At 38.6% G+C, this 17,554-nt stretch overlaps 1 protein-coding gene across 2 annotated transcripts; it reads right to left on the reverse strand.

Moving 5' to 3' along the window:
• Nucleotides 1-6,037: 6,037 nt before the first annotated feature.
• dctn4 (dynactin 4) lies at nucleotides 6,038-14,716 on the reverse strand. 2 transcript variants are annotated; one of them, XM_085132838.1, is made up of 14 exons: nucleotides 14,498-14,713; nucleotides 13,766-13,836; nucleotides 13,462-13,640; nucleotides 13,316-13,359; nucleotides 12,616-12,723; nucleotides 11,949-11,969; nucleotides 11,370-11,443; nucleotides 10,431-10,543; nucleotides 10,233-10,342; nucleotides 10,062-10,135; nucleotides 9,502-9,556; nucleotides 8,810-8,917; nucleotides 7,461-7,558; nucleotides 6,038-7,368 (listed from the first exon to the last, which is right to left on the reverse strand). In XM_085132838.1, the coding sequence occupies exons 1-14, from the start codon at nucleotides 14,630-14,632 to the stop codon at nucleotides 7,149-7,151; spliced, it is 1,410 nt and encodes a 469-aa protein (XP_084988964.1). In that variant the 5' UTR covers nucleotides 14,633-14,713; the 3' UTR covers nucleotides 6,038-7,148. The 2 variants fall into 2 exon arrangements, with proteins under 2 accessions (XP_084988964.1, XP_084988955.1); XM_085132829.1 differs by lacking the exon at nucleotides 11,949-11,969 and having other exon boundaries at nucleotides 14,498-14,716.
• Between the last annotated feature and the right edge of the window lie 2,838 nt (nucleotides 14,717-17,554).

The raw sequence follows: 17,554 nt of genomic DNA on the forward strand, positions 1-17,554 counted from the left end.
AGATGGCCTCCATACTGAATCACATCATGGATCAAATACGGTTTAAAAGCAAGTTTGTATTCCAGCAAATGTAGCCGCATGCCACAAACAAAGATCAGTGGGAAATTGTCCCCGTACGAAAGGGAAATGCATTCTTTAATCCGAGCACACAGCAGAGTCTGAGAGAGTGAAATACATTTCATTCACTGAGACTTTTATGGACTTCTACCTTTTAGGGGCTCTTCACCCTGTGAAATGTGCCACTGATAGAGTCACAAATCCACATCTACAGTTTGGCATTTCATATTCTTGCACTGTAAATCCAGTGATGCTCTCATTGATTCCACACATTGATTTAACTTAACATCTCAGGGGTGAAATACAGCACTCGTTGGGAGCTTGTGTGTGTGTGTGTTGTCTACCTATGCTGAATGTGGACAATCAGAATTTGTAGTGTGATGTTGGGCTGGACTTCTGTGGCTTCTGTGGGTCTTCTGCGGAAACCAATCATGTCTGTTCTCGAATATCCCAGCCACACACATTCTCAGCTTCAAGCGCGCTTTCATCAGAACCTAATGGGCCTTAGCTGCCCAAGAAGCCTGCGGCTTTACATTGAGACAACAACAGTACTTCTTTTGTAAGTGTTGTCCTAATTGAAATCATCTATTTACTTAACAATGCATTATCGCTGGTGTGTGTCTGACTTTCTCCAGGGCGTGTAATTCTTCTAATTAATGAAGCTTGTTTGGATGATACTTGTAGACCACAGAGGATTAGGTTGTGGTTTGTATTGCTCAATTAGGATCTTGCTGAAGCAGGTGCAGAGATACTTGACTTTTCCTATAGACTTGTCTATAGACGTGATTTCTCTTTTGTGATTTAAGAAAATAAATGACTGTAATTAGTCTACACAGAAAAAGCTACCTTGGCTATTTCTGGGTAACATATTTATCCTTTTTTTTAGTCTTTCATTTTGTTTTCTTTAGTGTAATCCAATGAGTAGCTCTAAGTCCTGTTTTGAAGTTGAGCAGAACATCTGGATGAAGAATGCGATGATATTATGTAAAAGTGGTTTTGTTTTGCTTTTTTCATCTAAGGTTTGCCAAGAAAGCATTTAATTACAAATATTTTTAATGTCATTTAGTCAAATATGTCATTACTGTTCCTCATGTAGCCAAAACCTTCCAGCAGCCTATTTTTGTGATCTGATCTTTCTTTCATTCTCTCTGATTTTCTCTCCCGGAATAACAAAATGTTTGCCTCTGGCGAAGCCATTGATTAATCCCATATTTGGACAAGCTGTGCTGCGCTACCTGGGTGCCTGTAGAAATGTTGGATTTTAATTTAAGCTCCAGCAAACAAAAACATTTTTCTGGTAAACTTTTATTGTATTTTATTTTATTTTTCTTCTTGGGTTTGGCAAGCAGCAACCGTCACGGCTGAAAGTTGTAACACAACACAGACATGCAGTTGCCTGAGGCCTGCTCAAAAAGAAAGTCAATCCCCATAGATTTAAAATGCTAAAATGCCAAACTTAAAGCAGAAATAAATACGTTTATAGTCCATTTATAACAACTGTATAGTCGTAAATATTCATCTGTTTTCAACTGTATAACAGCTTAAAGTTACAATGTGTAAAATTTCACCAATAGATGTCAAAAAATTTGTAGTAAGTAAATTCTGTTTTCTTACCCTCCCAGTTAAAGTGCATAATTCCAGCTACGGTGGCTGCTGAAGGACAAACAACTCTGGCCGCCATGAGTGTAGGCTGTCCACTGTTTACCTCAGCTGTCTATATCCTGTGGTGTCCACATGTATTTATTCTGGAGGAGGCTGTAAAACTTTGTGAAAGAAGTCTGATACAAGTTAATGAGTCGGTGAATCTCACTTCTGTCTAATAACAGAGATACTGAGGTAAGTTGTTCAGGATATCCTGAATTTTTCTTATGGTGGGTGTTGCTGTTAGCCCCTGTTAGCTGCTGTTAGTGTCTATTAGCTGCTGTTAGCCAGCATTATTGAAACTGTCTTTGTTCACTTGTTAACTGTTGATGTTTAGCCAGTTCGTTGTCAGCTGTACAAATGTAATTGAAACAATATCAGGGATAAAAGAGCATGTTTATACAAGTTTTTGTGATTTAGAGCTCTGAATTTAGGAGAGGCTTCAGGTGCGGAGGAAGAACATGACATTTTTTATTAAGACACCTGTCATGTTGTCTTTTTTCTCCTTCTTTAGTGAAGGAGACCCCCTAACAGATGATAAAACATACAGTACATGTGATCTTTCATATGTTGAGTCTGAAACGAATCAAAATTTGCCTTAATGCAGCAGTTAAAACCTACGAGTTCTCTTCTCCTCCACCTTTGGCATTCTACATATGTGGCTGGTCTCCAAACGCATACATAAAACACAATAAAGCAAACAGCGACGCCCACCTCGGTCACTGTAAGGTGGGTCAACATGGTGGCTTAATTCTTAATCAAAACTTTATTCTAAGTTTATGAGAACACATCAATTTGTTGGGAGACAATTACACAATAATCAATGTGTATTTATGAGTACAATATTTTGTTTTCTATTAAATAGGCTCAATAAATGACTGACTGTACCTTTAAAGTTTATTAGTGTCACAGGTGAGTCCAGACAGACTCTGCTCATGTCGGCACCTTTTTTAGCATATCTGTTTTAGCAGCACACCCTCTCATTCAAATATTGTCATTTCTCATTCAAAAACAAAACCTTCCTCTATTATAGACTCTATGCTTGAAGGCGATCAGATGATAAGGAAACATAGTTAGGGCTTCCTAAATTGCACATTTTTTTCTTTAAAAGATAGCTACACTTTTTCTCAAATCTCTTTTCTACTTAAGTTTTCAATTGAGCAAGAAGATGTCCAGCAAAAAGCAAATTTTCCATCCTCCGGGGACCTCACAGGGTTCCCTCTTAGCACTGGCCCCTGTCTGGGGTCCTGATACACATACAGCCTTTATTGATCAGATTATAAATAAAGCAGAGAGCGTAGCTGCATGTGTGTCAGTTAAGGCAGACAGAGTTTCCGAGAGAGTGTTGAAGGTCAGCTGCTTTCTCTTTTTCAACCCTGCATCCAAAATAAACATTCCATCCAGCCTACAGTCGTCAGACTGCGGAGAGAGCGAAAGCAAAGCAAGAGAAATTGGAATGAGAATTTCAAAGGACATCGGAGGCGAAAGTGAACTTTTTTTTGCCTCCTGAAAAGCTAAGGTTTCACAGTTTTGGCTTTCCCAGCTCTGTAATCCCCCATGCCTCAACAGTTATTCATCTGGGTAGACATCATCAATTACAACTAATTAACCAGATGATGGTCTGGTGAGCAGAAAATGGAAGAGGTGATTCATCACTTTGAGCACCTTTTGGGCTTCCTGCTCACAAAACTTAAAAAAACAAAAAAAAACAATGAGACTAAAAAGAGATCTTTTTTTGTACCTGGGCTAATGCCCAGTAAAGGACATGTCATAAGTATTGTGGCAGAATCATTTCACCTGACAGCTAACAAAGGAAACAAACCTCAATCCCAAGCTTAACACAGTTGGCCTATGAAATAAGGGGCACGGAGAAAAAGTAGTTGGACATATTTCTGTATTATTTTTTTTTAGATTAACAGAGTTTTCTTCCTCCACTAGTGCACTGCTTCTCTCCTCTTTTGTTTGTCTGTGTCATGCTTCCTCTGTGGGTGAGTTACTGGTGGTTTGGGCGATGACGTAATTGTGGAAAGGTCCTGGGTGCAGTCATACTTGTAATTCAGTGAGGAATTTTTCATCTGGTCAAGGCTGGCTGCGTGTGTCTTTATAAATAAAGTTGTTAAGTCTTCAAAGGGGGGAAAAAAAGATAGAGGAGCAGGAGAGACATTAAATGAGCAGGCCCTTGCCTAACCTACTTACTATACAGGCACTGCTAAAAACCCTATGATATTCATTTCTAATCCCAATAACGCAGTCACAGGTCAGATTTCTGTGCTGTTTACAGTGTGAGGTTCTGCAAATAAGAACACGCTGATGCTGAGCGTGAAATAATTCCTGTCTTGATCCAGGAAAATATTATCCTGACCAGAGCGATCCAGAATTTGTCCTCCAGACGGTGTGTTTGGGGATCATTCAAGGGCTGCTCATGAGTCAGTTAAAAGATGACTGCATAAATCACCATATTCAGTCGTTCTCCATCGGTCACGTCGGTTTAGGCGAATAAACATGATGGCCACGAATTACACATTTAGAATTTGCCTTTTTGAAATACAGTACATTTTTTTTCACAGTAGTAGAGCAGGAGCCCAGCAAGTGCTTGCTTGGTACGCCACTGCAGGGTACTGAAATCAGCTACTGCTATCGTCAGCTGTGTTTGAAGAGGGAGCCTTTGCTGTTTCAGTGGTATGGCACTCCCCCGCCCCATGTGTGCTTTATTACCTCATCTTCAGTGGTGATTTATGGCTCTCACAGAGACCACTTTTCTGGCCTGTTTATATCTGGTGAAGATAAAAGAAAATCATGGCTTTATTACCCAGACGGAGTGGGTCTGTTTACACAGCGGAGGGCCTCATCGGGGAGCTGCAACATACCAGCATCGCACATATCAGATCTGCCTTTTCAGAAGCAATAAATGACACAAGCACGCAAATCATCCCTCCCAACATGACGGATACGTGTTAAATATAAAACGGTATCTGCTGGAGTACAAATTCTTTTACTCTCTGCTCCTCGTGGTGATAAGAGGGCATCTCGTTCTGATGATTTGTATGCTGATAAACAGCTTTGCGCTCATTATGAAAATATTTTTCCCAGATTAAAGGAAAAAACTGTGCGTTTTCACAGCCACAGTTGCTATCGATCGATGTTTTCAGCATGCAGAGAGATTCAAGATCAAGGTTGCCTTGTGCTTGCTCTCATGTCCTCCCAGAGCTCCTTGTGTGGCTGATGTTTAAAAACTATTTGGCTATGGCGCCATCTTGTGGTGAGAGTGAATGACAGACAAAAATGCAAGTCTGATACACGTGATCAAAAAGCTTTTTATGAGATTAAACAGATTTGGGGAACTGATGTTACTTCAGATCCACTACTCTATGTATTATGTGTACATCCAAATGATACAATATATGCAAAACTCATATATATAAGAGTTCTGCCTTCCTAATTTTTAAAAAACCCTTTATTATGGAACGAATTACTGGAAGACTTCAGCTGAAAACAGAATCATCTTTACTTACTCTCTTCTTCTCATTGCTGTAGGTCATTTCTTTTATAAATTGAAGGACGATATAGAAATAAATAAATATATAAAGAATCATAGAGAAATAGTTATAGAGATCAAATCAAATGTGTTTCCTATTACATGAATTAAGTTTTTTATTTTAAAAAAGCTCTAAAATATGACAATACTTTTAAAGCCATCGCTCTACATTGGCTCATTGCAGTGATGAACTTGGAAAAATATCACCTGAACCTTAATGCAACTGATTATTTGCAATGCCTAAATTTATTAGCCCATCATGTAAGGTTTACATCACAGCTGCCCTAAATTAACAGCGATGGTAAAATCCATTTTCTGAGTTTCTGTAATAGTTAATCCACCAGTATGTGCAAGAGTTTTTTATTTTTTAATGCCAAAATATAATTATTGTTATCTATTAATTTTTTTAAATGTACTGTTTTTAATTCTTTATTTTTAATTAAGATGCCAAATTACAGTCATTTACTTGCATTCCTGGACAAATTTGTTTCATTGGTTGGATGTTTGATTTTCAGAGTAGTCCAGTGTGACGCCTCCAATTTGAAAACAAAAACATGAATTCAGTCATTTTTACTTTGTTGACAGATTTCTAAAATACTTTTTTTTTCTTTTTATAACAGGCAGTCTTATAAATCTCAAGTTGGCAGCTTTACAGTTTTAAGCCATTTGCTTTAATAGCACTGTTTTCAAGCACAGCAGCAGGAAAAGTGCTAGAAACCCAGCTTTATGTCAAAAGCAGAGTGGAGCACAGTCTGGAATAACCACTTTAAAACTCGCATCACCCTAGAACATAAGACGGTACTCTTTCTCTTTGACAGCATTATTTATTAGCCAGCACAGATGATTAACTGTGATGTAAGGACAGTTTTTTTTTGTTTGTTTTTTTTAAACCAAGACCAAAAAAAACTGGCAGCAGCTAATAATACGCACTTGACATTGAGGTCAGTGAGGTCTATGAACCAAAAGCAAGTTTTCAAATCAGACAAAAATAGTGTTTCAATACACAGAAATGACGGGCACTTTGTACTTCATGTCATTTGTACAGTTTCTCATGAATCCTCCTCACAGTGCCATTAAGTTACTGTGCAACTTCAGACAATAATAAAACTATCATATTTATCCAAAGGAGATCCTTTTTAAACAAAACTACAGAATCAATAATTGTGATGATACTGTGTAGCATGTATGGTTTTTTTATTATATATGTGAAGCATGCATGTTATTCTCCTACTGCTGTCTGAAGGATACACAAGCTAAAAGCGCAGAGGCGTGTGTGTGTGAGATTCATGGCTGGGATTCACACAGATTGTTCTCTATGCTGATTTCTGATTCTGCTCATCGACTCATCTTTCTATAATCCCACTCCCTCGACTTTGAACTTAAACTTCTATAATCTATAAACAGCAGAGACAAAAAACTCACAAAATACCCACAGCACAACACAGCTGAGACAAAACGTACGTCAAGGGTGTGGAGAGAAAGGCTGGGAGCAACAAATATGGCATATATACTTAATCAAATTAAAGCTTCATTTTAGTCAGAAACGATATGCATATAATAAGGATCTGTCCCCTCTATGTAACCACATGCTAAACTGCCTCTTACTGATGAACTATAAAGTGTTTAAGATGAGAAAGAGGAGGTTTTTGGTACATTAGGCAACAATAAACCGGACCAAGAATCTATAGTTATTAGTTAAGTGTGCAACAAGTCATGGTTTCATATAGTTTTATAAACTGTGCAGCACAGGGATCTGCTGATGTGACTTAAGCCAACAGCATCTGAAAGCCTTAAAGATGCCAAATTATCCTTAAGCTTCAATGAGCTGAATCAGAAATCAGTTTTAAATTAAATTAATCCCAGTTTGAAGGTATTAGTTCGAAGAGCCTAACACTGGTGAACGCAGTACTTGGGTTCAGGAAGCGAGGGGTCCCAGCCTCAGCTCCACGTGGTGAGTGAGCCAGATGGCTTCAGCGGCAGTGTCGGCTCCCTCCTCGCTCGGCCGGATGGGACCAGCAAGGTTGCGGAAGTCGTGTCGGATCTTAAAAGAAACGGTGACATCCGCATCCTCTTCTTTCTGAGGGATCACTTTGATAAAGAAACCAATCTTGTTGGATTTCCTGAAGGCAACAACACTGTGGAAAAGACAGAGATATCAGGTGGAGTGAGGGTGTTTTCTCATGCTATTACTGTTAAAGAGCAAGCGTGGGTTTGCGTATTAACTCACTCTGGGTCGTCCTGGAAGTCCTGAGGTTCGGCTAGTTCATCATACTCAGCAGCAGCATCCTTTCCTGCTAAGAGTAGCTCCTTACTGGGCACTAAAACCTGAAAAAAATAACAAGCAGTAATGTTTACAGCAAGATTTTAAATGTTAGAGTCACATTAAGATGAATTATTACACTTCTTTTTAAGTTAATCGCATGAACAATGGTGGTTATTAAATAAAAAGATGTATTTTACTGAAGTTGACACCTCACATAAAAACTTGTGCTCGTCTGCCTGTTATATCTGTGTTGTGTTTAAGGGGGAAAATAAGTCAACTGAATCACACTTTTTGCTAAAACTGATGCTTCTTTTCAGCTGTCAACAGACTTACAGAGAGAACAGATGTAGTACATAAAATATATGTAGGAGGTGGGTGAACTTAGCCATGAGAAGTGGCGATAAAACTCAACCGAGCATAGCTTGATATGGTTCACAATATCCCTCAGGTGTTTGTATATCAGATCGAGCAGAAAGCCGGGACTGCACTCTCCGTTTGGCCATAATGTCAATGGAAATGGGTCATCAGGATGCTCTTATCTGACCAGAGCCTCAGTGCACCAGGCAACACTGTTAGCTGTGACTAACAGTATGAAGAGATGACACGAAGGCTACAGACAACCCAATTTGCAAAACAGCCGAGCTGCTGAGTAAAATTTGAATAAATAAGGTAATAAGTATAGAACAAAATGGCTAACATATGCACATTTTATATTTGGTGCCAGCACACTAGGAAAAAAAAAACGTTTATCACCGTGTTCCATCACCTGTTTTTCTATCACTGCTTGCGGACTGAGGAGACCAACTGCTGCACTTGTGAAATCCAAATACTTTCCTTTTCTCACTCGATGCATTATCTTGCTGCTTGAGGGCCTCCTTTGTCATATTTTTTGTTTCATACCACACCAAATGTTTTCTATCAGTGAAAACACACCCAGTCAAGCACCTGGGCTCGTTTACCACAAAGATACAGATTTCAGAAAGGAAATCAGTGAAACAACTGGATTCTTTGAACCTATTAATGATATTACAAACCTCCGTTAAAAATAACAGATAAGTCTTTAATTATCTATAAGAGCGGCTCTTCTGGTTATCATTTTGAAAACAAGTCTAATATTTGCAGTCTGAAGTTTCTTTCACTGGATGCATTTGTGGTTGCTTTCTAAAATGTCAATAGCCAAAACAAAAGAAAAAAATTGAGAACTTACAAGAGATTTTAAAAACTTCATTAAAGTTACAAAGTTTTGTATCAATTTCGGAACGACTGTTGTGCCTGTGTGTCAATAGAAGCGATTAAAAAAATAAATAAAATACCTTTGCAGTGCTATTAATCTCATCAGGGTCATTTTCCTCACAAGAGGTCAGTGACACACGGGTGATGTTCTCCACTGGGTTGGTCAGGGTCAGCAGCACCTGGCTCTCCTAAACAGCAAATGGCAGGAAAGAAAAAAGATAAGGCAAATGCTTGTCATCGTTTCCAAGTTTATGTGTACACTACCAGCCAAAAGTTTGAACACACTTCTCATTTAATGGTTTTTCTTTATTTCCATGCCTAATTACATTGTAGATTCTCACAGACGGTATCAAAACTATGAATGAACACATATGGGATCATGTAGTAAACAAAAAAGTGTTAAATAACTCAAAACATGTTTTATATTTTACATTCCTGAAAGTAGCCACCCTTTGCTTTGTTGGCAGCTCTGCAAACCCTTGGCCTTCTCTCAGTGAGCTTCATGGTGTAGTCACCTGAAATGGTTTTTACTTCAAATTCCCAGAGCTTTCGTGCATCATTAATTAAAAATAGACCAGATAAAATTCATTTTGGAAAATCGCAGATGTCGTGTACACATGCAGAGATGTGTCTACAATGTAATAGCCATGAAAATAAAGAAAAAACATTAAATGAGAAGGCATGTACAAACTTTTTACTGGTAGTGTGCATAGAATTTTAAAAAAAAATCTAAAATGCAAGATAATCTACCAAAGTTCATGCAGACACTGACCTTCCCATTCCGGAGATTTGGAATGGACATAATTCTCACTTCTGGGATATAACTCCTGTGGGAGGAAGAGGAAGGCAGACAGTCAATACACTAACACACCAAAGATCACTAAACATTCAGTCAGAGTGACCTAATGTCTAAACTCCAGAAAACAAAACAGAAAGAAGAAAAAGCACACAGTGAAAACTGTCTCCACTTAACCCTCCTGTTATGTTGGTTTCCAGGAACAACAATTATGCTCCTGGGTTAATTTGACCCGGGGCAAATTTACTCATCCAAAAGTGTCAGAAACACTGGCATTGATTATTTTACAATTTTCTTTTATAATTTTGATTTTTTTTGTTTTCTGTAGTGATGCAGATGACATGTGACATCTCTTCTGTTCTGGGTCAATCTGACCCGCAACATAACAGGAGGGTTAATGTGCTCATGCATTTGCATGAAAAATGTCCCGACGTCTCTATACAGTCATCCAACTAAACGACATTCATACTTGACAATAAACTGCTCAACTTCACAGAGAAAAAAGTTTCAAACATAAACAGAAGAGCAGCACTCACACAGCCACCAGCTGAATTTTAAACTTGATTGAAGTAGGATTAAACTCTGGCTTGCTCAAGTTGTGCTCGCATTTCTGAAGAAGGGGGGAAAAAAAGACTCATGTAAATATAATCTATTAACAGAGAGGCTTTGATAGATATGGAACACTAAAAGCCTGAAGTGGTGCTGACCCTGCAACGCAGCGAGCGTTTCATCAGGAGGTGTTTGTGTCTTGGGTGGAGCTGAGATGCCCCTGCAGGCTGGAAGTCTGGCTGCAGAAGCCGCTGTCGCAGTGTGGTCACTGCATGACAAGAGAAATTACAAATTTAACTTGACCTCACTTTGACAAGCTCTTGGTACTGTTCAGCGAGCTCCAGATAAGACCTTACCTTCAGGTAAATTGATGGGTCTGGTATAACAATCCTCAGGCAGGGGCTCCACCTCATCAAGTGCCTGGGCTGGTTCAATGGTGATCTCCTTCTGGTCTTCACCCTCTTTGAGGCTAATTAGATTAACATAACATAAATACTGCTTAATAAGCGGTTATTTCTCTTTAAGAAAGAAAAGAGAAATAACAGCTGTTATTTCTCTTTAATGACAGTCTTTAAAGTAACTGGAAGTTAATTACATACACTGCAAAGCAAACAGTGCAGGTATTTTTGGAGGCTCTAGCTCTTTATAAATAACCTACTCACATAAAAGTTGCACGGTTACAGTTAGAACAAAGAAACTTTGGAAAACTTAAGGTTGATGCCTTCAAGGGCATCCAACTTTTCATACTTGGCTACTGAACAAGAGTCCTTTGAAACAAGAGACAACCAAGTACACATCACTCTTTTCGTAGAGAGTCCTCGCCAGCTTTACATTCGTCCCCTCGGTCTGACAGCATAGTTTATCAATACGCTGCCTTTTGTCAGCTAATCATTAATCCAAAATGTTAGGCAGGGTCCTTGAATGAATTCTGGTGAGCGATCTCTGTTAACAATTATATCAGTACAAGGTGATGATGCAACTTGAGAACAAGAAAAAAGGTGACAAACTGTTCATTGTGATGGATTAACTACAATAAGTATCTAAAGACAAGTTTCAAGGCTCTGTAAATTCATTTTTATGGCACCCTGAAATTAATCAAACTAATGGTTTGTGGACGGCAGAAAATTAATCTGAGTCACTGATAATATGCATGTCAAAGACGTGAGACATGGAAAACAGGTGCTGACCTTGAAAGTCAAAAGAAGTTCAAAAGGACAAAACCGGTTGATGGGATGTGTTAAAAGCTGCAATAACTGCAGATAAACATGATAATAAAAATATTTTAAAAAACTCACGAAAGGCCAGCCAGGCTTGATAGTGGAGCTCCAGGCCTCTGCCTCTGCAGTCTGGTTCCAAGGCCGTATTTTTCCTGAGTAGAATTGGACGACGAAACATGATCAGAGAGCTAGCCTAGTGAACACTGAAATGTCAAAATGATTATAAATATGCATCTACAGTTATTTATCTACATGACAAATACAACACAACATCCCGACCCAAAAAATTGAGTTTATGGCAAGTTTTGAGAATAAAAAAATGTAAAGAAGTGGAAAAACAACAAATAAAGAACAAACTGTTAAAATGAGCATGTGGTAAGAGACAGAAAGAAGAGCCTTTGTACTCTAGACTAGAGAAAGAGAATCAACTCATATTTAATGAACAAATGTCTTGAAAGAGAAAGATCTTCTGTTGCTTCCCTCCCTCTAATCAACATAAAGGCTCTCCTTGTGTGGATCTCAGTCTCATTTACCCAAAAAACATTCATGTGATCTGTGAGGTTAGTCAGTAACAGAGCAGACAGGAACAGATAGAAATAGAAAACAGTGCTACTGTAAAAGATGAGAATACCCAAATTGTGAAAAAGTACAACTCACCACCACATGAATAGTGTGTTGCTGGGGGATAAAAACCAAAATGTCAGAGTGCATAAGCAAAGAAAAAAAGGAAAAAAGAGAGAATAAAGAACAAGGTGAAACCAAAGCGATCAAGCAAAACATTATTGGTATTTGGTGACATGCAACGGCAACAGAAATGCATCAGTGATGGAAAACAACTGCAGGATATCACAGCTTAAGTGGCTCCACTGCGCGATAGGAAAGACGGGTTTGCATTAATGGATGTTAATTGTCAAAGAAACAGCAGGTGTGAACAATGCACCAAGATAACGAAGCGTGAAGACCACATCCAAAGCAGGGGGGCATAAAACTCATTGTGCACATTTTCCGCTACGTTCAGGCAAATCACACTGGTGACTACTATGACATTTGTTTCTTAAGCAGGGTAACAGCATGAGCATGGTGTGAATCTGTAAACCAAGCACAGCAAGTCTATTCCCACCTGCTTTGGCTTAAAGCATGCAAATCAAATGGCATCCTTACTGACACAAAGAAATATTTCTGTATTTATTATTTAAATCAAAGTCTATGTAAATTAGTTTGTTATTTGCAATTTATTGCTGCTATTCGCAATAACGACAAATCACACAGAGGCAACAGCTAACATGAAGCTGTTCATCTGTGGGGCTCAGAGAGAGCAGAGTACCGAGAACGCCAGGGGCATGCACTGTCGTCTCCTGGCCATCTTCTTCCTGTCCCTCTCCTGCTTCTCTCGGTGGGCCAGCTGCTGGTAATACTCAATCAGTTTGTTGATCTGGAGCAAACAAACAAGAATCAGTTCTTTATGTACTTTTATAAAAACAGACTATATTGTAATTTAAAAGAGAACTGGATACATTATGCTACATATAGTATAGGTTCATATCAATACCTATATTATCACACAGATTTATTATGTTCCTATATGCAATATAGTTTTTTTCTTAATAAATAGCTTGGTGAATATTATTGGCTGATACTGGTCTTTGTAAACGCAACTTATGTAATTTTTTTTACAAGTTCGTATGATTGTATTAAAATGTGATAGACTTAAATTAAGCTGTAGAAAAGTGTGGAATAATAATAATCTGCAAAAATTAAAACAGTTGACTTCCTGCAATAACTACATGTGTGTAAAGACGCTCATTGCAAGAAAAAAATAAATAAATGGGAGCATGTGCAGTTCGTGCATGTCAGTTTTGTAGCCTAAGCAAATGTTCAGCTATTTCAGTTTAACCTGGGTTGTGTTATTGAGGGTGTCACTTATTCAGGGGCACATCGGTTTAAAAGGAAGCAATGTGTTATCAAGAAACATGTGAGCAACTTGAGAAAAATTTAGATGGCCACAGGGTGGAAAAAAAACCTACCCGCTGAGTATGAGGGTTCTCCGGCTCCTGCCATCCACCACTGGCTGCAGTGAACAAAATGCAAACATCAGACTTTAGACAGTCACAGAGAACAAATACAGCCTTGACCAAAAAAGGTTAACTAGGATTAGTGAACTAGCACTCACCAACTGATTTGTCAGCCATGCCCACATCTCTTGAGGTCCAGCGACAGAAGCCGCAGGCCAAATAGTACGCTTTCTTCATGGCTGTCTTGGTAGGATCATCAGGCAGAGGAGCTGGGATGTTGGTGGCCCGAGTAGATAGTGTGTGCATGCAGCACGGGCAGTCAAAACAGTTTGCACACCTACAACAGACACACCAATAATTAAGAATGAAACTAAGGTCGCTAATTACATAGTGACATAAGGGGTGGAATATAAACATGAAGCTTTTTCTACGAATCTGCAAAGAAAAGCAGATCAAGCTTACCTGTTCTTTTTAAGCTTAGCCTCTGCAGACGGCATGTTTTCCAGACAGCTGGGACAATAGTGGGAGTCCACCTGAACACAGAGAAGTCAGTCTTAAAGTGTATTTTAAACACGCTTCCCAACTGCTGGATTACCAACAGTGTTATGAGGAATAAATAGGATTATCGTTGTACCATTCCTTAGAACAGTATGGTACAATGAAAAACAGGGGAACCCGTTTTATTTCATCTTTATCTATTTTTCAATGAAGTAAAAGTTAAACTTTCAAGTAGTAGTATATTAACAAATATTCGTCAGGGTATCCTATGATGATGGTGATGCTACTAGCTAAATCGCTCTGGGCGTGGTGTATGTAACTTTGAGTTAGGTTTACAAGATTTTAACAGTGAGGACGTTAGCAAGGACAGACCGACATCAAAATATTTTGCTTGTGTACTTGTTTTAATTAGAGAACATGCCACCCACATCTTTATATAAGCTAACCGGTGCGTTTAATGCTAAAGCCGACAGATAGCAACGGCTCATTAGCTTGCGCTTGCTTCTTTCAACAAGCGGAAGTGAAACCGTACAACCAATGAGATTAGGGGACCGTTTGATTGACAAACGGCTTGGCCAGACAACTCAGCATATGGCTGAACTAGTCCCTCCCGCCTGTCAAAGCTAACAGCAGGTAACAAAGTAGCTAGAAAAGGCTAACTGTTAGCGGAGGATGATGAGAAAAACACTAACGTACCTCGTGAGACACGCATTCCAGAGATCGTAGCTCACTGCAGTAACGACAGAAATAAAGCTGAGACAGGGGGGCTCTAATTTTTTTCTCCCCACGAACCAGATAGACAACTCTATCTGGCTGCAGAAGGGACGCCATCTTCGAGGAACGTAGACGAGCCCAGCGACTCACTGGACCGTCTGCTAGTGTTGATGTCACCGCTGGTTGCTTGGCTGGAGAAACCAATGACTGTAGAAAACAGTGAGCTCATCGTCGCCCTCGTGTGGTGAATATAGAAAACGCCACGTTTATGTTTTTGCCAGAGTTGTGTGTGAGATTTGTGTTTGTGGCCTGTTGTTCCCATTTCTTTAGCCGAATGAAAAACAGGAAGAAAAGTTTGAGGTATATCAAATTACAAAAGAACTAGACTGATAATCAGTGGAGACGGATCTTGCAGAGTGATGAATCCAAGTTTTACATTTTTGGTCCAAATTATCAGCAATATGTTTGGAGCAGGTTTGGGGCGAGGTACAACAGTGAGTGTCTATAGCCATCAGTAAAACACAGTGGAGCCTCTGTCATGATTTGGGGCTGCATTTCAGTCAGCAGTGTTGTAGATCTCATACAAAATGGATGGAATTATGAACAAACCCGGAAAGAAACAGTCAAATTTTGATCCGTGCAATACTAAAGCATCTACAGTAGTGTAGGTCTTTATCTTTATGCTTTAAACTTTAAGATTTAAAAACAATATTTGTTTCCCTTATTCCCCCATATTATTAGAAAGAATCACATTTTTTTTTATAATTGTCTCTCTAAACAGTAATGATTAAGTCCAAGAATATCTCAGGATGACACAAAGAAGATATGGCAGGAATCTGCACCCAAGTTTCTGTTGTGTTACCTGGAGTTTTGACAAAGCTGCATTTTATTTTGTATATACTGTATAAAAGTATTTGTATGTGCACTTATTCATGTCCTCACAGCCCCTTGCAACTGATCATAATCAATTAAATTTCAGTATTTCTCCTTAACCAGAGAAATTCATGGGATATTTGCCCCTTCTGGTGCCTCTTGCTTCCCTGCTGCATAACAACTTATTCTGGCCTGCAGATCTGAGCCGAACGCTGTGTACAAAATACAGTGAGCGAGACACTCGAACAGGCTTGCAAAGACTCCTGTCAGCCACCCACAGGGCATATGGCCAAGTACCAGCTCACCATGGCAACAGCTGATTCCAGAGAGGAGAGAGGAAGAGAAATGATCCATGAATAAAATAAACCAACAGTAGGCCGCTTAGCTCTCATGCATTCATGAAGATTCGGGTAATTTCAACTTGTAACACCGCAGGAGCTTTTTATTCATTTACTTTAGCATAAATGTTTCATTCAAAACACACTGACTGTTTTTTTTTATGAATCTTTACAACCAGTTAAGCAGCAATTATAGTAACATATGCACTTTTGAAACTATGTCACACTGCAGTATCTCTTTTAATAGGTGAGATTTGACACTATAAACTACTATAAACACAACAGGTTAGTGCTGAGTTTATAGTGTCAAAAGCTGCTGCCATGTCGGTGCTGTGGCAGATTTGAAAGTACAACTCATTATTGATGTGCAGCTCAGCTGGTTTGTATTCAATACACACTGAGTTCTACATGTATTTATTTTTCCAATCTCAGATTCACGAGACATGATTATTTAATCCTCCAAACAGAAGAAAAACAACACATTACAAGAGAGGTCCTCGGTTAGGGTAAACTAATCTTGCATAACTGGCTTGATAAGTCAAGCAGAAAGATCCTGATTTGTTCAGTGTAATGTGCCCCCTGTTGCTTAATTCCAATGTGTTCTGTTTAATAGTAATCCAACAGACAAACACACACAAATCCAAGGAAGTTAAGCTAGCCATGCACACAGAACCTCACGTTCTCTGTCTGAATAGTAAGTTAGAGATTCATGAAGGTGTCTCTTGATTGTAGAGATAGTCTTAGCTCTCCCAGTGTTCTTCACTTGGATAAACACTGTAAAGCTGGTTTTCTTAACCATGGAAATAATTCTGTCATCATCCACTTTAGTTGTCTTCTGTGGAACTTAACAAGGTTCCAAGTAGAGCTTCAACATGCAACAAGAAGAAATCCAAATCTGTGCAAAACTGTGGATTCATTGTCATTTTCTGTCAGGTGGTCACACTGTCATGACGTTCTGATGGCAAAGGCAAAAAAAACTTTCCCTTTTTGAATGTGGTCAGGTTGTTGAACTGCATAAGCAGGGTTTGTTTGTTTGTTAATTTATTTCGAACATGTAAACAATATACAGGTAAATTTAGTAAAGAAAATTAGAGAAAAAATACTATACAAAATAAAGTCAGTACATTTCAATAGTGCCTCTGTTCGGATTCATTTACATGTCGAAAGGGAGTGGGAAGAAGTACACGCTTATTTAATCCCACCCCTTTGCCATAAGTTATCTGTCAATATTTAGTCAGCTTCCTTACTGATATAATCTGTAATAAAAAGTGAACAGATTTCTGATATACTATATACTATAATATCACATCATGAAATTTTGTAAATAGAGACATTCACCTAATTTCCCTTTCTTTATAGTTTAAGAAGATCATGTCTTTAAAACTCTTTTTTAACTGTTTTATATTTGTTATATATTCAAACTGTTCCACAGTTTCACTCCATGCACAGAAACACAAATGCTTTTTCTTGTAGTACATACCTTCCCTGTTTTGAAGTTACAAAAAACCCTTAAATTGTTTGTGGTCCTCCATAAATTATAACTTACTTCTTTCAAAAAAACCATACTCTGAATATTTCCTGGTAGTTCTGTATTTTTTGCTTTGAATAGAATTTGTGCTGTTTGGAATTTCACTAGATCAGCAATTTTTAATATTTCAGACTGCGAAAATAGTGAGTTTGTATGTTCACTATAACCTGCATTGTGGATGATTCGAACTGCTTTTTTTTTTTTGAAGAGTAAAAAGTGAATGTAATGTGGTTTTATAGTTATTGCCCCAGACCTCTGCACAATAGCTTAAGTATGGTGAAACCAGTGAACAGTAGAGAA

The sequence above is a fragment of the Neolamprologus multifasciatus genome, chromosome 2 (genome assembly GCF_963576455.1).
Source record: "Neolamprologus multifasciatus chromosome 2, fNeoMul1.2, whole genome shotgun sequence".
Taxonomy (NCBI): Eukaryota; Metazoa; Chordata; class Actinopteri; order Cichliformes; family Cichlidae; genus Neolamprologus; species Neolamprologus multifasciatus.